General features: G+C 37.1%; 1 protein-coding gene across 4 annotated transcripts in view; it reads left to right on the forward strand.

The window, feature by feature from the left end:
- The first annotated feature begins 5,051 nt into the window (after nt 1–5,051).
- Nucleotides 5,052–24,459, forward strand: part of LOC143895423 (intraflagellar transport protein 80 homolog) — a 148,146-nt gene continuing 128,738 nt past the window's right edge. The window contains exons 1-3 of one of the 4 annotated variants that reach the window (XM_077402491.1): nt 5,052–9,631; nt 11,945–12,095; nt 12,535–12,706. In XM_077402491.1, coding sequence (XP_077258617.1) covers nt 11,950–12,095; nt 12,535–12,706 — 318 coding nt within the window. In that variant the 5' untranslated portion in view covers nt 5,052–9,631; nt 11,945–11,949. Of the gene's footprint in view, nt 9,632–10,910; nt 11,026–11,944; nt 12,096–12,534; nt 12,707–24,459 lie in introns of those variants that run through there. The other 3 variants (XM_077402490.1, XM_077402488.1, XM_077402489.1) reach the window with 3 other exon arrangements.

Genomic DNA, 24,459 nt, shown 5'->3' on the forward strand with positions numbered 1-24,459 from the left:
ACTTTTCCCTTTTCCATACTTTCGAAATTTTAAACTTTTTCTTAGGCGTTACAGTATCCAATACACTATACTGTTAACAAATCTCTCAGCTCTTATACTTATATATCTAGCCTTTGACCTTGCTCAGTTCTTTCTTCCATTAGTCTAAGAAATTCATCTATATCAAGAGACACGGTAGTGTCTCTCGCAAGTATTCGCGCCAGCGGCACGGGCAGCGAGACCGAAAGTGTCTCTATACCTCAAACATCGAGTTGAGCGGAGACACGATAGTTATATCTAAAAACCGGCTAAGCAGATGAAATTTTTAATAGGGTTAATCGATTTCTTGGTGTTCTATTATATAGCAAGTGTCGTTATTTTTTTCCACATTAAATAATTAATGAAAATGTTTTAATTTATATGCTAAAATTGGGTAATTTAGATTTAAGAAACGTCGTCCCGGTGTCCGGTTATAATCGACATTTTAATATTAAAAAAGGAATAAATTTTATATGTATAAATTTATGCTCACTTGGCACGATCATTACTTTTATAGCAAAAATAGATTAAAACAATATTGTTTCGCGCAATAGCTACGCATAATAGGACGCGAATACTTGGCGCCCTTTTTTAACCTTTTTTAAAAAAGGTATTTTTATGATATATTACGCATTTTGTATCCAGCGTTTTATATGTAATGTGTTGATCTTGTGTGATGTAATGCAAGATATATGTATAACTATAGATAATTAACAATATACAAATTTACATGTTATTTAATATAAAGTGCATATAATTGGATTGATAAAGTTATTTTCAGCTATATTGGAACGTTGGACTGGTAAATATGATGCATAAAAGGTCAGTACTCACCGATTTTATCGCCACAAATATGTTGTAGGGGAGGTCTTTCTAAGTAATTCTACGCAAGAAAAAAGTGAGGGACGACATTGGTTTAAAAGATGCAGCAAATGCGAAGCTTCTCCCCCCCCCCTAAATGTGTACTGTCTATACACACATATTAGCAAATTATTTCCTTTAGCACTGACAAAACTTATATGTTTCTTGAACTTTTTTGTTCATAACTTTTAAATAAGCAATAACCGACGATTTAGTATATATATATATATATATATATATATATATATAAGGTGAAGATTTAATATAAATATATAATTTATTATTGAAATCTAAGCGATGCATTATAAGTACTGAATAGTTGTCAACTTTAACGATTAATATCTCGCTTAGCGGGGCACGCTCATCTTGCATCAGTCGCATCGTGAAACCACGTTAGATTGCATGAAAATTTCGACACACGCATGAAAAATGTTCGCATAATCGCATCAAATTTGTCGCGTTGAGGTTCAACACAGCATGGATCTTTCTAGCATTCGCATGTTGGATAGTTAGCCGACATTCACTCGGCGAAAACAAAGTCAAGTAAACGAGCTAAGACAAAGGAAAGGTCCATGCTATAGACATTGCGTGAAAAACAATTATCGATATTGACGGATCATCACGTGCAAACAGTGACGTCAGTGCAATGACGTAGGGCTCCGACGGCCAATCACCCTCTCGAAATTCGTAGAAATTTGTCTGGAGGGAGTTTCGCCTCGGAGGTGATAAAACGACCGCCGCTTCGGCGCGGGATCGATTTCTCGCTTGTAGATCACCCGCTAAAGTATATCGTATACGACCGCTTGTACTTCAACCGCATTTTTGCATTTGCGTAACCGCTCGCCGCTCTTGCCATGCTAACCATTGTGCGCGCTCACGGCTTTTTTCTTCACGGGAAATATTGAAACTCTGTAAATAACTTGTACATATTTGATTTGGAACATTATATCCTTTATTTTTCATTTGTATTTCCTGTTCATTTTTGTTCCTTTGTGGTCGTCTCGTTACCTTGAGCTATACCGCGCAACCGCGTGCTTTCGAACATTTCTGTGGTCCTTCGAGCCGGAAATAGCGTAGGGCTGACAACCCACCTAGAAATGTTATTAATATTATCAATATTGGAGGTGAGGGGTTAAACTGTATAATTACCCAAAACAGATTTTATGCATGTACACGCAGTGTACATGGTGTTGCAATCTGACAAAATATATCGTATGATATCTCGTTGGACAAGGACAGATATAGGTTGGTAAATACATAGAAAACGGGCTTACAATTAGAAATGTCGATAATTTTGCTTTTCCATCAGAGTTTGGCCGTTATTCCAGGATTCCTTTAAATTATTGTATTACGATAAATGTTCTTTTTTATACAGCCTAAAATGATTTGACGGTACTTGATGTTGACCTTGACCTTCAAGGAGTTCAAAGTCATTGACCTTTCTCGTCGCTCGTTGTTTACTAAAAAGTTGGCAGTTGTCAGCTGCACAATGGCAACGTTGGTCTGTGCTCGTCCTGCTGCCGCCGTCGTTTCTGGGCGGTGGGCGGGCCCAAACGTTGGACCATCCGTTGCGCGGATACTGCAAGTCTTTCTCTCTTTCTTCTCTCGCGCACGCTCTCTCTTTGTCTCTCTTTCTCTCTCTCTCTCGCTCTTACGTCCCCGACAGATCGTTGCCAAGACGTCTCAGCGGCCGCGTTTCGAAAACAAAAGCAGCAAACCGACGAAGGTAGCCGACGAGAAGTGAGCTAAGAAGAAAAGGAAGAAGAGGAAGAGAAAGATTTCGTCGCTCGTTGTTTACTAAAAAGTTATTAACAAAAAAGTTTAAGAAATATAGCAATTTGTGTCAGTGCTAAGGAAAGTAATTTGCTGATATGTGTGTGTAGACAGTACACATGTAAGCGGGGGATGAGTGGGGGTGGATTTCGGTTCGCGTGGAAATTGAAAATCCGAACCGTACAATGATAGACCTCGTTTCGCTCTGTAAGTAGGAATGGGATGAGATAAGGTGGATCTTGTTTTGCGTGGAAAGTACAATACTGTCCAGAGGACCATCTAACTAAGGTTTACCCCACCTCACCTCTGCTTATAGGGCGAAACAAGGTCTGTCATTGTACAGTTCGAGTTTTCAATTTTCCACGCAAATCGAGGTCCACCTCCACTCACTTCTGCCTGCGGGGGAGGGACGGTAGCCCCACCTCCGCCTACATGTGTATACACACTATCTATACACACATATCAGTAAATTATTCGTTTGCCTTGTAAGCAAATTGTTTTGTTTATAACTTTTTAATAAATAACGAGCAACGGGAAAGATCAATGATCTTGAACTCTTTAAAGATCAAGGTTAACATCAAGGTCAGTCAAAAGTCATATGGGGCTGACTGTATAAAGAGGTATATTTACCCACCAAAAATAGGTTATCAACATTTCTTCCCTATAAACATGGCTTCATTTCTGCTTATGTACTTACCGCTCTTCCGCTTTGTAGAAAAAGCGCGTGCAATCCCTTAGGGAAAAAACACCCAATTTTTGGTGTAAAAATACTCTCAAAAAGACCATCAAAGGTTTGGTGTAAATTCGGATCGTCAATTGATGGTCAATACCAAAATGAGGGTTAACCACGAAAAGAATCCTCAAATAGGGTACCCTCAAATGAGTGTAGCCCCCAAACAAGGTACTCTCTAATAAGGAAATTTACCCGACATAAAAAAAAATTATACTTATTTTGAAATTTTATTACTACTTTTTAACTAAATTTGTTTCTTAAGATGCAACCTATGATTATAAATATTTTCTCGTACTTGAAAAACATACCTTGATGGGATTCAAGAGACCTCGGGACCTCTGGATCGTGAGCCAACCGTCTTACGTGGTAGACTACTTCTTAATTTAATGTAAGTGTTATATATAGTCTACATGTGTCATAACCAGCGCAAATATATAATTTTTCAAAAATTTTTAAAAAACAAATTCAGTTTAAAAAAAATAATAAAATTTTAAATCGGATATACAAATATAATTTTTTCTTAATGTCGGGTGAATGTCAGAAACCATGAACCGGCACGGCTCATTACAAAGTAGGCCTATTGGGCCAACGTCGCGCCGCGCGATCAAATAATGACAGTCTTGATGTGTGTATTAAATGTACGAAATTTTATATACATATACACACTTATATATATATAAACTTTTATTCCATAAAACACATGTACATTATTTCGATTAGGACTTGATTATATTACCCTACCAATATTTCATTAAAGTAAGAATACATGTCCTGATCGGGGCCTGCTTATGTATCCCCAAGTTTTGGGTGTCGACACCAAAGTTTCGGTATCGACACTCGAATTTTAGTGTCGACACCCAAAGTTTCGGTGTCGACACTAAACTTTTGGCGTTGACACCCAAATTTTGGGTGTCGACACCAAAGTATCGGTATCGACACTTGAATTTTGGTGTCGACACCCAAAGTTTCGGTGTCGCAAGGGTCTTTTGATATGTGGCTTGCGTTTGCACGTTCGCATCAACACAACGATCTAGTCGGTCTTGGTTCCGGATATGATGCCCCAGCTAGACTCCATTCGCGTTTAGGATTACTCTTATTGTCAGTGTCGACACCGAAACTTTGGGTGTCGACATTCAAATGTCGGTGTTGACACTGAAAATTTAGGCGTTGACACCAAAAATGGAGTTTAAACACCCAAAGTTGAGTGTAAACACCAAAATCTTGGGTGTTTTTTTTTCCGTAAGGAATGTATTTGTAATACGAGTTTTTCTTAAATATAACTTGATTATCTGTGCAATTCCAAAGTAAGAATCAGCTGCAAACACTCGTCCCAACAGATTATGGGTCCAGGGCAACTAAACACAAGATAATTGTCGGGTCAAGTGAGATTTCGGTAGAAAACGCGAATACGAACCGTTTCAAGGTTATCTCCTCGCCAAGTGCAATAGTAAAAAATATAACCGCGAGACAAAATGAAAGGCGAGATCGCGAGAATTTCTAAACTAAAGAGCATAGAAAACTGGAGCGTTTAGAAATAAGAGTAATCCTAAACGCGAATGGAGTCTGAGGCATCATATCCGGAACCAGGACCGACTAGATCGTTGTGTTGATGCGAACGTGCAAACGCAAGCCACATATCAAAAGACCCTTGCGGCATGAAAAAAGCTAATTCAGTGGCCCAGAAGGTGATTGCTACGACAATTAGGGAGTAGCCGTTACTTCACATGATTAATTGTGAGACGGTAAGGGAGATGTAGGGAAAAGATCTCAGTACACGAACAGAAATTTGAGGCGGGTGTGCACATGCTACATAAAAAGTGGTACAGCATCACAAAAAAGAGCTCAGATGATAATCACTAAAATCTTAGTGACTGTAAATACGAGTTTCCGTCATTTCGTCAGTGCACAGGAATCCGCGCCAGTGGGAAAGCGAACACTCACAAACTTGATAATAAGACTAACTATTAAATAGATTCTTGGCGAGGGGCGATAAAAGCAAGAGTGCTCTCTTGTCGAAGGCTCAGTGCGGAAAAGTTCAACAAAGGTTTACAAGGATTGTCGAAACAAGACAAATGCTATGTATGTGATAAGCCAGATTACTGCGCCAGAGACTGCTCAAAACGAAAGAGAAGTAAAACTAAAAATAAGTTTTTTGAAAATGACAAGCCTAAAGAAGGCAAAGGGAAGAAATTGTATGGTAAAAAATTGGTGAGCGAGTTCTCACATCGACTGCGATGAGATCCGAAAGAGACACAGGATGGTTTCTAGACTCCAGCGCCAGCGACCACATGTCTTATAGGTGAAAATGGTTTATCACGTATCAGACCTTTGACATCCCAATTACCGTATGTATTGGAAACGTGGGTCATATAGAAGTCAAAGGAAGGTTTTAGTCGGCGCAGCATTGGGCAAAGGGCTTAAGATGCAGTCAACTCGCACCACTTGCAAACTAGTAAAAGGCGGGCGCACAGTGGCAGTAAAAGTTAGGCGAGGAAAGCTTTAGGCGTAATGCAATTCAAGATTGTCGAACCGAAAGGACCGGAAACGAGAGACAACTTTGTGTGCGCAAACCTAGACTCAACTGGAACGCTGAAAGACTAGCACGAGAAACTAGCCCACCAGAATTTCAAACACATGACACAAATCTTAAATCGCTTTTAGATACACGTAAAAAACGAGCGAGAATTATTCTATGAGACGTGCACTTTAAGCAAAATGCATGTTTTTCGTCCCAGAAAGCACCTCACAGAAAGCATTGGTGAGATTATAGATTCCGACGTCTGTAGAACTATGCCAAGAAATCCATGGGTGGATCAAGATATTATCTCCTTCTGAAAGACGATTACTCACATTTTCGCACAATATATTTCATTAGGAGTAAAAACGGGAGTAAACACGCTGTATAGAGAACTTTCTAAAAAGGTGAGAAACAGTGTCTATCAGGTGCCAACCGCACGGACAATAGACTTGAGTTTATCAACTAAGCCGTTGCTTCGTCAACTATATCAATACCACAGAAATGCCTTAAGAGTCTGGGAGGAACATTGAAGGCAACTAGGATAGTGAAGACAAAGTGAAAGTGTTGGAGAAATTGTCTTTACTAATCAGTAATTTTCTTTATCAAAGTCAGTTCTTTCTTTATACCAGTCAGTTACTTTTTACATCAAAAACAAGTTGTCAGCATTTATTCTTATACATGTGGTAACTTTCTTAGGAAAACATTGTCTTTCAAATCAAAATTGTTTCAGATGACTTAAACTTGTTACTAGTATTAGTATTAAGATGGTCTGTCCTCATCGGTCAAGTAAACTCTGTAATTTATTTTGCACCTACAATTTTGAAAGTTAATATCTTTACGCGACATACAGAAAAGAAGGATAAATGCAATGAGATTTTTCTGTTTAAGGTGGTCTTTCGCGGACCCAGCTAGTCAAGTAACAGTCCGTCATGAGGTAATTGAAAACAAACATTACACAGCATTCCAATAATTATAATAATATAATATAATTTTACACGCACGATTTAATCGTATTTAATTATTTACTAATTAAAAAAATATCACAATAGTAGTGCGGTTGGACTCGATTTAGGTTAGGTCAGGCATGACAGTACGAGTAAAGCAATATGCGATTGGATCCACTACTTATTTAACCTCATATATCAGAGCAGAACATTCGGCAAGCCCTTATTTTCAAGGTATGTACAAAATCCGGAAACTTCAGGAAATATTTTAAGACATGAATAATGTATTCATCTGATTGCTAAGTACATGTATTATTCGTTGAAAACCTCGGCCGTGGCGATTTGCATCATTCTATCTTTCTTGTTCATTAGATGTAAACAAGGATAGAATGACAATGGCACGCTCCGCGAACGCACATTTAGAATGACTTATATCTTGTAAAGTGTCGGTAACCTCACTTGATTTTTCGTACACATGTCCCTTATTAATGTATATTTAACATATATCAAATTTAGGTACTTATCTAATACTTGTTCTCACGAAAGGACCACCTTAAGTTGAGGGTGAGAAACTAAAGCGTTGACCGTGAATCTGGTCTGAAGGAAGATTGTAACCATGCACCTCGTAAATGCATCGATTCGCGGCGAACACCGGCCGGATGCCGCCCGATCGAACATCAGTCGGGCGAAGACAGCTCGGTGCGCCCACATTTTTAATTCCATCAAAGAAATCATGTGCGCGCGTCATCAACGGCTCGCTGCACCGATAATCCCCGCTCCGACAAGCGCCGACGGAAGCCGATCTCCGCCGAGCGTGAGAGCGTGGCCGGGAACCGTAATTCCGCGCCGGAAAAATCACTTTATCTTGAGCCAGCTACTTTCCCAATCCGCTGGTTTTGAAAGAAACACTCCGACTCCTAGAGAGGCAGAGAAAACGAGGTCCAGTTTTCTGCAAGAGATCTTGGGCCAAGCCAGCTTGGTCTCGATCAAGAAATCTTGTCGCCGATGCGTCCAAGATCTCCTAGAACCGACCGGCAGGCTAGCTTCAACCTGACCGGTCGTTCCATTTCGACAGATCTTCCCGACCGCGTTCCGCGCTTTCGCCCGGAAGATCTGCGTACAAATTATATTCTCGCTGCGTAAAACAATTGTAAATATCCCGCGTCACAATTCTTCGTATAATGCCGCGCAATCCGTTTTGCACCAATCCTGTGTTACATGCGTTATAATTACAAATGCGCCCGCGTAAACCGTTTGTATAAAAGTCTGCGTAATCCATGTTTGTAATTTCTCTCGAACGCGCCCGCGTAAATGTTTGTATAAAGCCTGCATAACACTGTCCGTATAACGTCCGCGTAAAACGTCTTTGTAATAGCGAGCGCCCCGGTGCCTAATTATTATATTAATTTTCATCTTTAATCAACCATTTTTGTATTAGTTCTTTTAAGTAATAAATCATTAAATTGGTGTAAATTAAACTCTGGTTACTGTCTCTGGGCTTACCTAGAGTCCCTCTAGTAAGAGTTAGGACACAGTCCGCCATTAACAGGAAATTATGCAAACGATCGAGAGAGACAGCCTCCCCACTCTCGTACTTCGGGATGTGCTTTGTCTCACTCCCACTAACTTCTCCCCTGTTAATGGCGGACGAAGTTCCTAACTCTTACTAGAGGAACTCTAGGCCTACCTATATATATCAAATCCTTAATCCGGCGAGCAAGTTCGCGTTTGATAACTTTAAAATAGCAGGTCGTTATAACTGCTATCTTGGAAAATCCCACCTTCTTTATTTCAAGAGCTTCATCTTCCTCAATCTCATAGCCCTACTAACTGTAATAGGATGCAGACCAAATTCAAGATCAGATCCTCTGAACATGCAAATTGAAAAGATCTTGATTATTGTCTGAATTGCTTAAAAGAGGACGTCATATCAAAAGAGGACGAGGCAGAGGAAGTAATAGTTGGGTTTTCTTTGATAGGTTAGGTGCTTTATTTGTTGTCAAAGAGGATGACGGGGAGATAACTCTATACTCAATGAATCGCTTGAAAGCTTTATCTTTTTTAAAAATTAAAGAGAAAAAAGGGGCGAGATCACTGTAGAGAGCTTATCTAGAGTGGTTATCACTACCTTCTGTCAAATCTGTCACATTTAATTTTGCTATTTGCTCTATCGCTTAGAAGTTTAAATCATGAGGCCTCGAAATCCATCCTGGAACATTCCAGGGATCCAACATGTTGGGTGTTTTGAGCAGAATAAGTAGAATTAAGAAAGGCTTGAAAAAAAAGAAAATTATAATTAGGGTAGAAAATAAACTGTGCAATGCTCGTAAATAAAAATAGCGGATTTAAAGAAAGATGGCTGACTTTTTGTCGAAAAAGCCAGCAAGGCGCTATGTAGAAAGCGGGAAGAACATCCAAATATAAGTGCAATGTGATGCTAAGCGGAAGCACTCTGATATAGACAAGAGAAGCAGGTGATAAAACACTTCAGAGCCTGGAAATAGACTAATTACTTGCAAATAACGGGAACATGTGGTCGATTTTTTAGCGCAGCATAACGTGTCAAACATTGGCGCAGTCACAGGACTCCAGAGGTGTAGTACGCAGATGCAGTCCCACCAGATGCATGATCCCCGGTATGTCCTAGCTCCGACCGTACACAGCGTCTCACCGTTCGACTCCCCGGTTGCATGACTAAGAAGTGACAGAGATATCATGCACGAACATTTCTTGGCATTGGTGACTGTCAAATTTCGGAAGGTTACTAAGAGAGCCGAGATAATGGTAAACGTCGTTGCTGTACGTTGGTTGTAAACAGTAACGGTCCTGTATGTTTATTTATCCGCGGCGATGTTACATTTTACGAAACTTGCCAATAACATTCAAGTAAATGTCAGGAAGGCATTCCGTGTCCGCCTGCAAATTTAAGCCGTTTTTTTGCCTCTGTATCTGTAACATCTCAGATATTAGGCGTTTGTGATAGTATTGTTTACTATTTAGGATTTGCACGTTGTCTCATTTAAAGTCATGATTAAAGGCTTTCCTATGATCAGTAATAACAGAATGCACAGGAACAGGAATACAAGGAACAGAATGCAAAATATATAAAATTTATTAGATACTTTCAAAAATAATTGGCTGAAAATTTTCGGAATATTTTAGTATCCGTATGTATGAAAATTTCTGATAAATTGCACTGATGTTTTCATATCTATTCAGATTTCTACAAAGATATATTAACAAAAAATATTTGATTCTTATTTTGTCTAAGTTTTTCTGAAAAAGCGTTCCATTTTGTGTAAAAAATCTGAAAATTTTTGAACATTCTAAGAAAACGTAAAAATTTGTATAGAAATTTTGATTAATAATATAAAAAATTTCGAGATATTTTTCCACCAGAAATACGCACGCGTTAACAACCGATTCTACTTTTCCCGATTCAAAAATCTGGTATTCAAGGCGAGAGTAAACTTTGTGAAAGCTTACCATAGCGATACCTACGGAGCGCCAAATATGCCGCTGGAAACAACCAATCTTTGCTGGGCGAAATCGGCATCAGTAGGGAAACTGCCTAATATTGCACCATATTTTTAAAAACCAAAATTTTGATTGAAAACCTATAAGAATATAACTAATCCGCATCATTTTATTCTAGGATTATCGTAATATGGTTTCCATGGCATGAATGTGTTCAAAGTTTACTTTAACTATCTTTTCTGTAGGAAAACAAAAAAAGTAGATGAATGATATCGAAAAAAAGTTCCTAATATCGCATCCTTACATATTTTTATTAAAAATACAATTATGACACACAATATGTGCTGGAAAAAAAACTCAAAATACAGCACATTAATTTAATAAGGATATCCTCTTTTAACGATGAAAAATGCCCATGGAGTTTCACGGACTATAGGGTGGGGTGATGTGATCAACATCCCCCTCCTGGCCAATTTACTTTCGGAAAAAGATTTTGTTACTTATTGGACAGAAGGCTGAGTGAGCTGCAGAGATATTCTAGACGCAGACCAATTAAGAAAAATAGACGATGTAATGAACATTCCTAGAGGGAATTAAGAATACCACAAGGAAGAAACATAACCGATTAAAGCATTACAATAATAGTCAGCAACAAATATAGACACAATATCACATATTTTTATAACAGAAATTCGTTCTTGGTACATATATTTTTTTGCTGTACTAATAACAGACACTTCTTGCGAAATTTCGAAACCTCGTTGAAATTATGAACTTCCACGCTACTTTTTATATCACAGTATTTCCCCGTATTAACGACTAGGAATAGGTAGACTAGGAGCTGGCAAGGCACAAAGGAGAGTCCCGAACAAGCTATTGTAAAGACGACATCTTATTATATATCGTTAAAAGTCATTAGAATAAAAGTTCTAAGTCACGCCAAGGAATACTATACTACTGATTAACATAACCTATTATGTTAACCCGTACTCCTAGGAGTAGGGGAATTTTGCCTAATATCGTCCTTGTTCCTAATTCCGCACTCTACGATATTGAGACTGTGTTGTATTTTGTCAATGAGCAGTGGAAGCTGTTGGAACCAGAGTTCTGACTAAAATAAAACAAAAGATCATCCAAGGCAGCGTTGTTCAACAGCTTTCATTACTCACTGACAGAATGCAACATAACAGAGCTTCAATATCGTAGGGTGCGGAATTATAGGAACAAGGGCGATATTAGGCACAGTTTCTAACTCCTAGGAGTAGGGGTTAACGTAACAGGTTATGTTAATCAGTGGTATAGTATTCCTTGGCGTGACTTAGAACTTTTATTCTAATGACTTTTAACGATATATAATAAGATGTCGTCTCTACAATAGCTTGTTCGGGACTCCCATTCGTGCCTCGCCAACTACTATTCTAGTCGTTAATGGCGGGAAATACTTTTATTGATTTATTGTTAGCACAACTTTCTTGTCCCTAATACTGTATCGTTCTGACCGTACATCTTGGCGCTCTCATCTGCTGGCGGAATCGCTGTTTCCACCAAATTTTTTTATTAATACATGCAAAACTATGTCTTATTGTAACAATAAATATTTCTATTAATTATATGTTTTAGCTACAATGGCACAAAATATTGCATGGGCCACTGATGCAAATGTATTAGCTGCAATGTTGGATGCGAATCTGTCGTTATGGCTATGTCCTAATTGTGTTCATTATAGTGATCGCAAAGTAATACGACAAACAAGAATTGATAAAGAAAACAGGTATTGCTCACAAATTGCTAAATATAAATGATATATTTATACATATATTACATAACATTAAATTTATGACTATTAGAACATCAAAAACGTAATTTTAATATGTGCCTCTGAATTATCAAATATTATTATCATGAGCATATCTTTTCTTTGATTATTTTAAAGACAATCTTTTTTATATAGTGATGGTTGTGATCATTATATACTAAACTTTTTTAATTTTTAAGATCACATATTGTACTAACTAGAATGTGCACTTGATTTTTAGATTATAACTTTGCATAGATATTGATCCTTAAACATTTATTTACTTATTTATTACTTATTAATTATATGTAATATTGTATTTAATTCTTTTACGTAATTCAATTTTTGTGTAATATATGTATCTTTTAATATTATAAATAATTCAATTTTATAATTCACAAATATTTTTATACAGTGAATTTGGAAAACAGCCTAACATTGTGAGTGTCCGTAATGGTATGGTCATGGTGAGACGTGGAGATGGTGCTATAGTAGCTTCATCTTTTTACAATCTCTTTACAAGTTTTCACGAACACATATCGAACAAGAAGTTAAAAGAAGCACTTTCTCTCTGTCGTATGGCTCAGGTAATATTTAATGTAACGTAATATAATAATATATTTATATACATTACCCCACTAGCACACGAACGATGTGCGAACAAATTCTCATTTGGATCGCGCGTAATTGTCCGTCTTCCAAACCAACCGAATGAAAATCGCCGAGCCGCGATGCTGGGTCGTCTGGCACGCCGACGAAACGTTGCGTATAGATCGTTCGGAATAACTCGAATATCTTTGGCCGTTGCGATACCAGCCAATCGTTTGTCAACTACATATAATAAATGATAAAATTGCTGCTTTCAACAACAAAAACATGCATGATCAAATTGTCCATTACAACAATTGATAATTCGCGATAAACGCGAAGACGCGAGAGCGCTCCGCGACCGCAAGCGCTAGTAACGCACGTTGCCACTACGGGGCTACTATACGCGCCAGTATTTCTCGTAATCAAAAATCTTCACACGTTAGCATAAGAAGCGAGCTTGTGAGATGCTTGACAATAGTGGCTTGTGAAATAAATTGTTTTGATAGTTTTTTTTTCTTAAAAGTTCTTGATAGCTTTCTTTTCTCTTTCTTTCTCCTTTTTCATATAGTACATTAAAAAATAAAATAAAGTTCTAGGTAAATATTTCCTTTTATACAGCTCCGATGACCTTGACCTTGACATATGTTGTCAAGGACATGACACTGAGTAACTTTTCCTTATAATTTAATCGTCGCTCACTGCTTATTTAAAAGTTATGAACAAAAAATTTTAAAAAATTTACAAGTTTTTGTCAGTGCTAAAGAAAGTAATTTGCTGATATATGTGTATAGATAGTATACATGTAAGCGGGGGAGGGGTGGTAGCTCCTCCCCCCGTAAGCAGGGAGAATGGGGGTGGACCTCGGTTCGCGTAAAAAATCGAAAGCATTGTGCAATTTTATCAAGAATATGTCACAATTTATTTATTAGTAATTGATACATTAGTTAATAGATATAAAAAACCCATTATTTTAAAAAATTGCGGTATTCTTTTACTAAAATGATTTTTCAAACAAAAATTCAGCTATGCAATTTACATAATATTCTTGTTTTATGCCAAAACGAGGCAAAGCAGCACGCATATCGCGTCATAATCGTTTTATATTTTGTGTATGTACACCCGACACAGAGTCAGAATGAATCACAGTCTGATGTATGCAATTAAAATCATTCAAAAATCTGTATCTTTTTCAACAGTCTCTATAGATTATTGTACCAAGTTTAATACGTTGCTGAAGGATTGTAATTAATGTATTTGCAGTCCGATCTTTTACTGGGATAATAAATGTACAACTATGTTACAAACAAGGTCTATCATTGTACAGTTTGGGTTTTCAACTTTTCACGCAAACAAATAAGCAATAAGCAACGATTAAGTTATAAGGAAAAGTTATTCAGGGTCATGTCCTTTACAACATATGCCAAGGTCAAGATCATCGGGGTTGGCTGTGTAAAGGAAATATTTACCCATATACCAACAGGATTTTTAGCGATTTAAAAGTTAAGTAACTTTTTTAACATATTTAACCTACTGTGCCTCCACGCATACACTTTCCACGCAAGACAAGTTCCACGCATGGAAAGTGTATGCGTGGAGGCAGTAAGTTAAAAATGTTAAAAAAGTTACTTAATTTTTAAGTCGCTAAAAATCCTTTTGGTATGTTTTTTTATTAAAAAAAAACCTATTTATAAAGTTTGACCTAAATTGGAGCACGAACGTTTTCGGAAGTTTCGCCTTTTTAAATAATTTAAATTAAATGAAATTATTAAATTTATTGCAAAAAATATTACCATCAGCCAGGGTTCAAACCTGGAACCTTCCTCATTCCATGTAGAGCGCCGTACCAATTCGACCACTAAAACACGTGGCAATATTTATCGCAATAACACACTAAACAATAATAAGATGGAGACACCGATAATATAATTTAAGTTAAGTCGCGGTGTATAATCAAACCAAAAGTACATTCGTAATTCACCAACAATATAATAAACAATCAGAATTCATTTAATTGACTACAATTGGCGAATAATCATCGTGACGGTTCGACCATTGGTTTTGGTCCGATTAATCGTCAAGGCATTAAATAAATTCTAATTGTTTATTATATTGTTGGCGAATTACGAATGTACTTTCGTTTTAAAGATTATTTTTATTAATTTATAACTTGATAACAGTACTATTCGAATATTCCGTAAACGTTTATTCACACCTTCTCTGAACGTTATGAATGAACGGTCTATGTAAACGTTAAAGGAACGTTCTCGTGGTGGCACATCCTAACTGTTTCCGAACGATTCGGGTTCGAACGTTACCCGAATGTGCTGGTGTGGGGTAATTATAATACTACTTATATATCAACTATAAATAATAATATAATATAATAATAGTATTCATTACATGAAAGCTCTAAGGAGATTTCACTCATGTATACACAAGTGTTTACAAAAATAAGAGCGCTATTGCAACAGCATATTCTTGAGATCAAATCAAGTCAAAAGTCCTGTACTACTTTTTTCTCTGACAAACAATTATCGAAATATTGTAAGTTAAATATTGAAAAATCTACCAAGTTTTCCTTGAATACCAAAAAAAATATTTGGCAAATAAAAAAAGTTTTAGACAAAAATTGTTCAAATTAATTAATAAAAAAAGGCGGAGTAATAAAAAACAGAAAAATTCTATTTAAAAAGTTAAAAGTAACCTTTACATGATCCTGACGCCTACACTCAAAGTCAAACAAATATTATTATGTACCCCTTGCAACCCTTCAACTTTTATCTAAGACATCTTGGTGTAATGCATATTTTCAGAGATAACAACTTATAAACATTTTAAATGCCCCACTTTCATATGCGGCATTCTCGCAGAAATTTTCACATTTTCACCCTGATCTACTGCAATAATTTTGACCATTTTTTTCCGAGAAGTATTCTGAAAAAGAGAAGACACGTATTTTTTTGTTTAGGCCTACGATCAATATTTCCGAGTGTGATTTTTGTAAAAATTGAATTTTTTGGTAACTCTACTTTTTAAAACAATAATACCTTAAAAATGTTCAATTGTATCGAAAAACGGTTTGACTAAACCGTTGAATAAAACCAACGGTTGAATAAAATTTGTTCAGTTTAAAATAAATTACATGATGTACATATTCTTTTTAATTTTTAGATAGTGTAAAGTTGTGTTATACAATGTTTGTTCGGAATCGATTGCATTAAATCTATAAAACCCGTAAAATTGTTCCTAAATTATTCCCGGAAACGACTTTAATTTGAAAGCTAAATTTAACTCTATATAAAAGCTTATTTATAAATTCTAAACTTATTCCAGAAATAAGCAGGTCGTTTCCTAGAACTTGCAAGAGACAGAAAAACTGTCTCGTTTTTGCTTGTGCCTCATCTCTCCTTTTGTCTCGGGGCCTCAGTGCGCGAGGTAAACACCCGGAACAAAGCAAAAAATTCGGTGAAAACAGCTGATCAGTTGCCGACCTCGAGATCAGCTGAGTCGTTTGATATTTTTTAAATCAACTGCTTTCTCGGGATGTCGGCATTCGATTGGCTCAGCAGATTCTTCTGCCCGTTGCCGGGGGTCCGGAGTTTGCGGTAATAAAGCCCCTGACCACGCGCGACGATTTGCACTCGATAGCAGTACACCGAGTTAATGGTGAGCGATTCTGTATTAGAGAGTGTGCGATTCCGTGCTGATGTGCTCGGTATACTCTGTCGTTCGGCTTCGAGCCCCTGCCTTCGAGCCTTCATTTCGCTGCTCGCGATAATCGAGCTTGTTAAACTGCCTTTTCCGCGCGCATTCGCCTGCGCCAGTTCTTTCAGTCGCGAAATAAAATTTAATATAAATAACTTGTAAATATTCTTAATTTTAATTATAGACTTTTTGTTTATAAATTCTGTATAGACATTAAATATCCTGCAAACTCTAATTCTTTCGCTCATTCGCGCACAATGTTAAATAGAAAAAAATCACTTTTTGTAAAATTCGCCATTTTAAAAAATTAAAAACAAGATTTATAAAAATTCTATTAAAAATTACGAAAATTTTAAGACCTTTTGGAGCATGGCAAGATTTTTTTCGAAAAGTTCTATCTAATTGAAATTTTTGTAATAACCTGAATTCGACATTACTTGGACTAAAATAGTCAAACAATTAAATTTTTATAATAATAAAGGCTCACAAGATTACAAATCAATAAAAAAAAATGGAACGTTAAGCCGTAACAAGGTGCTCGTATATTCTAAACAAAGAGAACGATTTCTTTGGATTTAATAAATTGTATGAGATTTAAACAAATTTATTTTTTGGAATAAGTCCAAACAAACAAATTTTTGATTCAACAAATACGATTGTTTGATTTTTCAAAGAATATATACTTTTGTCTTAAATAAAAAAATTGTTTGAAACGAAAAATATATTTTCTATCGCTTTAATAATAATATTGTTTTATTTAAATATCAATCCTCTTCTAAAAAGGGCATGTCGTAGGTATTGTTGTCATTTTTCCGCGATGCCGATTGGTTCTCTTGCTGCGCTCACTTCATTTGCAGCTGTCATTGTATATTTTGACAGTTGTGTGTATCAAGGGTTAATAGTGTAATAGTAATAGCATAATGTTAAAGCTAAATAGCGCGCGTGAAGCGCGCGTCTGTAGTGTCTAGTGCTTTATAAAAAATGTCTTAAACATTTATTTATTATTTATTTATTTATATATGATATATGTGGTAGTCGGTTGACTGCTACATATATAAATATGGGCGCTACTACTTGAGGCAACTAGCGCCTAAAAATATCTGGTTTGGTCCCGTAGGGGGTCTCCCTTTATACTAGTCGGTGCTGAATCTTGAACTCGAGAGAATGCACGGGCGATGCGACGCCTAGCGGTGAAAACGCTTATTACATTTATTGTAACTAAATAATATATTATCTGTTTGAGAGATATTACTTCAAATAATAGTGTCATTTCCGTTAAATAATAGTTTTCTTGGATTAAACACAAAAATTTTTCATTCAAAAACATATTATTTCGTCTAAGCATATGTTGTTTCAATAAAATAAATTTCAATCAAACAAATAGGATTACTAAATCCAAAGAAACCGTTTTCTCTGTGTGTACTTAAGTAAAGAAAAACGAATTATAATGTACATACTGTACATATACATATATAAGATTTTATTTTTCACAAGTTTTACAATCGGGATATACATGAGATCCATGAGACATACGCTCGCACTCATTATGTTTTAATCACGCTCTCACGAAAATTCTCGAATCAACCAGTTCTGACCTCTCCTTCTGACTGACTCTATCGAACTCTTTCGTCGCTTCGCTTCCCGCCACTCAACGCCAGACACACACTCCCTCTCTTGGACTACGCTCTTACTCTCTACTGTTCTCAGCTCTTACTCTTCCGCAGTCAATTCAAAAATTAAAAGAAAATGAAGAATAACTAAATAATCTTGTATCTTATCTAAATCCTACACATATATTCCAACTTAATAAACTGCGCGCCGCAAATTTGTCGGACTTGAAACATAGCTATCTTGGAACATTAATACCCTTGCCTCCCCGGAATTAAATCGACACAATTTAATTGTTTAAAAAACTGTAAAGAATTTATTGCAAAAAATATTACCTCAGCCAGGATTCAAACCTGGAACCTCTCTAATTCCGTGAAAGGCGTTGTTAAATTTTTATTGAGATAGCAAATTGTTAATTAGTAAAAAAATTACTAATAACGTAAAAATTGGTAATTAATAGAAATAAATTCTATTGTAAAAATAATTAATATTTTGTAAAAAGTGAATTGCTACTTATGTTGTGAGGCGGAAGTCGCCGTGCCCTAATTGCGACACATAGCTGTCAGCGCGCATCCCGAATATTGCTAAACTCACCTGAGGTGGCATTCCGGGTGTCGCAAGCGGTTTCCAGGTCGCTCACCCGGAAGCAAAAGCGCTGACAGCTAAGTCAGCATCGCGGAAGTAATACGCAAAGAGATAAAAAGCCCGCCCTTCCGAGAAGCGGCAGGCAGTCTAGAACATAAGGCTAATCGCGCGCGACCAACGTAACTTATCCTATTGTGCGATTCACATATAATACGACGCCTCATACGACGACAGGACTTACACCGTTCAAACTTGTCTACGGACACCAAGCGAACCTACCGACAGCCCTAACGAGGCCCCCGAAACTAACGTATTCGTACGAAGATTACGCGAAAGAATTGCGAGAACGAATACGCGTTACGAATCAAGTCACAAGAGAGCATACCAAAGAAGAGGAAGAAAAAGCAAAGCAGCAATTCGACAAAAAATGCAATAAGGAAACATTCAAAGTAGGAGACAAGGTACTGTTACACGACGAAACAGTGCGACGGGGACGATCTAAAAAACTCGATTCGAAATGGGTAGGACCGTACGTGATCGTGGAAAAACACAGCGACTTAAACTACACCATACGAATAAAACGCAAGACGATACGCGTACATGCAAATCGGCTAAACATTCATCGAGGAATAAGGCTTACGCGCAACAGAACATTAAGCATTAGAAATAAGCAAGAGATAATAAAAATGATAGCGACTCACCGAAATACTAATCCTGACGAGGGCGAATAAGGACCACGTCCCTTTGTCCCGTTGCGGTGTGTAGCGTCACTCGCAACGGGAAGATAAGCGTTACAACGCCAGGACGGACCGCTTCCTCGTAAGAGGGAGGGGGCGATGCCTCACGATCGGCAGCAGCCGCTGGCCGCGCACCCCCCAGCCAATACACACTCTGACACCCATCACACGTAGAGGGTGCAAAATAACGATCACAACGGAAGCATAATTAATCAAAACACAGGAATATTCGAAAGCACCTGAGCAGAGGTTGCAAGCGACTGACACGAGATCGCGCAGAAAAAGTAAAAAGAGCAACCTGAAGCGAAGAAGCGTCAGCAAAAAATCGACGCAGGTCGGCGAGTACCCGACCAAGAACCAAAATATAATAACAACAGTAATATAAATTAATAAAACTTACAATTAATCATCACGGGGAAGAGTATACCCCCGACCCGTCAACAGACGGAAACGGAGATTAGCCAACAGCAGAAACAACGTCATAGTATCCGGCGGGCCACGCCGATCACGACCCGTCAAAAATTCGTGCTGACCGACGCGGAAACGTGGACGAGCGTAAGTAAAGCCCCCAGGTTCCGACCAGTCGGGCACTACTAGCGCAGGAGGGGTGGTCTCCTCCCCCGCATCGACAGCCCGGAGTTTCTCCGGGGTCACGACACCTCTAACGGGTACAAACCGCTCGAGAGGAGTCATAATCGTACAAATTGCAAGACGTTACGCGACAGAGAAACACTCTCGAACTAAAGCGACTCGCTAAATTATATAAGAGTTAACAGTCATAATCAGCAAAAAATGCGATAAAATTAACACCAAGTCCAAGATAGTATTCCCATTACAGGACACCGATCATCATTTTTTACCTAGCGGGCGAAATGTCATCTGAACCGATGCCCCCGTACGAGGTGGCATCATTTAGCGACGAGCCAGGGATTTATTTTGAGAAAATCGGGACAATGCAACTACAAGAAAATACATGGAAATTGGCTATCCAAATCGATGTAGCGGCGTTTGGAATAAGATACCGCCAGCTCCAACATTACTTCGGACAAATAAAAAAATTATGCGATCACGTAAAGGACGATAACCGAGACATATGTAATAACATACTCCGCATAACCGAGGATAACAATACGAAACTGACGCAACTGATAATACGACTGCAAACTATTTATAAAGTACCGACGAGCCGACGCGGACTGGTAGACGCGATAGGAACCATAAGTAAAACATTATTTGGAACGATGGACGCCGACGATGAGAAACACATACAAGAACAGTTAGAATTAATGCGAAACCAACAAAATGTCATGCGACACGCGGCGAAAAGTCAGATCAAAATTATAAACGCGACGTTAGAACACATAGAAGCGCTAGAACAAGCTATTAAGAAAAACGAAAACCTGCTAGCGAATGTAACCAGACGAGTACAGGAACGAATGTCGAATTTAGCGCATCGCGAGGAAATAGATGAACACCTGTTAGCAATAACTGCGATAATCAACAAATTAATAAACGATGTAGAAGACGTCTTAGCGTACCTCACTTACTCTAAGAGCGGAATAGTACTAGTGCGACTACTTCCCCTCGAAAATATTATAACCGAATTGAGAGAAGCGACAACTCACCTATCCCAAGGAGCTCATTTTCCTTTTAAAATACAAACCAAAAATTGAAATAAAATTCAGGAGTTTATGGAAATAAATGCTTATTACGATAACCCCAACGTATACACAATCCTGACCTTCCCTATTGTCACATATCCAAAGTACGAAATTATAAGAGTAAACCCCCTGCCGGTACATGACCGTAAAAATATATTTGTAATACCGAAAATTACGTACGACCTATTAGCCATTGATAAGGAAAACCGAAATTATGTAACACTGAAAGAAAATGATTTGAATAAATGTAAACACTCCGGCACAACGTTTGTATGTAAAATGAACCACACGGTATACTTCATAACACCGCATGCACCCTGCGAGGTGCAGATATATATAAGAGCGGAAGAGGACAATTGCGAGCGTCGCCACAGGCATGGTTGTTTTCCACACCGTACAAACAGAGTATAACTATTCAATGCAACAATCAAGGAGAACATAAAATCGACATTAATCGAACGGAAAGAATCAAACTAACTGACAATTGCAAGTTAACCACGACAGACCTGACTCTACGAACAAAAAAACGAGAGTACACGACGCACGTGCAAATGCACCTACTACAATTCAATTTAACTTTCAAACAAGTAACAACAGATATCAAAATCAACAACGAAATAGCGACAGAATTAAAACTAGAACCGGTTTCCAGGTCGCTCACCCGGAAGCAAAAGCGCTGACAGCTAAGTCAGCATCGCGGAAGTAATACGCGAAGAGATAAAAAGCCCGCCCTTCCGAGAAGCGGCGGGCAGTTTAGAACGTAAGGCTAATCGCGCGCGACCAACGTAACTTCTCCTATTGTGAACGCCCGCAAGTCAAGGCAGCAAAATTAACGAAGCTATTGTATCAAGTGACAAAGGTTTTTATTAAAATATTATTGATCACGAATCTGGCAACATTATTCCTCCTTCCTCCCGGCGGATCCAAGAGAACTCAGTGCCGACCCCTCGAATTAAAGGTACGGCACGACACATTTCAAAATTAATAATTGGTGGAAAATAATTACAAATTTTTTCAATAATAAATAATTAATCTCAGGTAAATTACTTTTTTTTACAAATTATTAATTGGTTTGAAATAAATAATTTTTTAATTATTGCATTATGTGGTACACAATAATTATATTAACGTTTTACATATAGGTATATATATATATATATATATATATATATATATATATAGTGATTATATGTAAAGAGAGTACACTCTCTTTAAATCTAGCGCGCTTAGTAGACTACACGCGCGTTTCTATGACACCCGCTGGATGTCTCGTCGAGGACGAAAGGAACAGCTGAGCAGAGAAAAGAAATATAATAAACTCCTTAATAAACTCGAAGTGGATAAAGATAAAAGATAATAGAGAAGACGTAAACAAAATATTCTTAAAGTCAGTCAATGGTGTGAATCATACAAATGGACTAGTAAGAACAAGAATAAAAATATTGGACATAGAAAAAGAAGCAGACATCTACATAATCGAAAGAGAAGACTTCGAAGACTTCATAATAGGATTAGATTTAATTCCCATGTTCAAGTTAAGGTTAAATGAAAATTTAGAAGTTTCACAGAAAACAGAAAAAGAGATAAAAAAACCAAAGATGATATCAAGCGAGAAAAAAAATGAAGCTATAGATTGTTCGGTCAATTTTAATGAACATGTGGAAATAGATGAATTCCAAACAAAGATAGAACATTTGGATAACGATAAAAAGATTAAGATAGAAAGATTGATAAATAACAACAAATCAGTGTTTGCAAAGGACAAATACGACGTTGGAACCGTGAACGAGTACGAGGCTAGAATTGATCTAATAGTGGAGAAATACAGCAGTAAAAGACCATATAGATGTAACATAGATGACAAACAAGAAATAGAAAAACAAATAGCCAAATTACTCGAAAAAGAATTAATTGAAGAATCTTATAGTCCTTTCGCTGCACCTGTCACGCTAGCATATAAGAAAGATGAAGGAAAAACACGCATGTGCATAGACTTTAGGGATTTAAACAAAAACGTTGTCCCTCAAGCACAACCATTTTCTTTAATAGAAGATATAATAATAAGAGCCAGAAATTGTAAGTACTTCACGACACTAGACATAAACTCAGCTTTCTGGTCAATACCACTAAGAATTGAAGATAGAAGAAAAACGGGATTCGTAACACAAGATGGTCATTTTCAATGGACATGCCTACCGTTTGGTTTAAAAACGTCTCCAGCTATATTCCAACGGATACTAATTAACATACTGAGAAAATATGGATTACTTGAATTTGCGATAAATTATATAGACGACATCCTAATACACTCACGGACGTTTGAAGAGCACCTAGACTACATAAAAAAAGTTTTAGATGCAATAAAAAAGGAAGGATTCAGGTTAAAATTAAAAAAATGCACGTTCGCTGCTAGTTCAGTTAGATATTTAGGACACGTAATAGGAGAAAATACGGTTACACCATTGAAAGATAACATAACATCAATAAAAAAAATTCCCGACTCCTACCACACAAAAGCAGATCAGGCAATTTCTGGGAAAAATAAACTTTTATCACGAGTATATAGAAAAGAGCTCAATACTATTAGATCCATTACACCAGCTACTAAGGAAGAATACAAAATTCGTATGGACAGAGAATTGCGAAAAGGCTTTCAAAAACATAAAGGAAATGCTATGCTCCCAACCAGTGTTAGAGATATTCGACAAAGACCTTCCAATCAAAATATATACAGATGCATCACTGAAAGGCATAGGCGCAATTCTAAAACAAACACAAGATGATGGAAAAGAAAAACCGGTGGCCTACTTTTCAAAGAAACTCAATAAAACACAAAAGAAAAAAAAGTGATATATCTCGAATGCTTAGCCATAAAAGAGACAATAAAGTACTGGCAACACTGGTTGATAGGGAGATACTTCGAAATACACTCGGACCACAAACTACTATAAAACATGAATATAAGAGCACGAACAGACGAAGAATTAGGCGATCTAATGCACTACCTATCCCAATACGACTTTAAAATAATATACATCCCAGGGAAAAATAATACAGAAGCGGACTGCTTAAGTAGAAACCCGGTGTTAGAACCAAAGATAGAAGAAGAAGAGGACTTATTGAAAACGCTAAATTTTATTGAAATAGATGAAATAAAAATTGATAAAAAGAAATGAAATATATTATAAGAAGGTAAAAAAAAGAGAGAAAATCATATTATCTGAGAAGGCCAGTATCAATTTAATTAAGAAAATACATAAACAAGAATGAAAATAAGCCTATATATTACACAGCTAAAAATTTAATAGAGAACATAAAAAAATATGTAAAGAATGCGATACATGCATTAGGAATAAATCAAGAGGACAACACAAATTCGGCTCAATGTCACAGTTAGGACCAGCGACTAAAGTTTTCGAAATTATGTCCATAGACACAATTGGAGGATTTGGG

Source organism: Temnothorax americanus, unplaced genomic scaffold (assembly GCF_048541705.1).
Source record: "Temnothorax americanus isolate GAGA-0224 unplaced genomic scaffold, ASM4854170v1 Scaffold159, whole genome shotgun sequence".
NCBI lineage: Eukaryota > Metazoa > Arthropoda > Insecta > Hymenoptera > Formicidae > Temnothorax > Temnothorax americanus.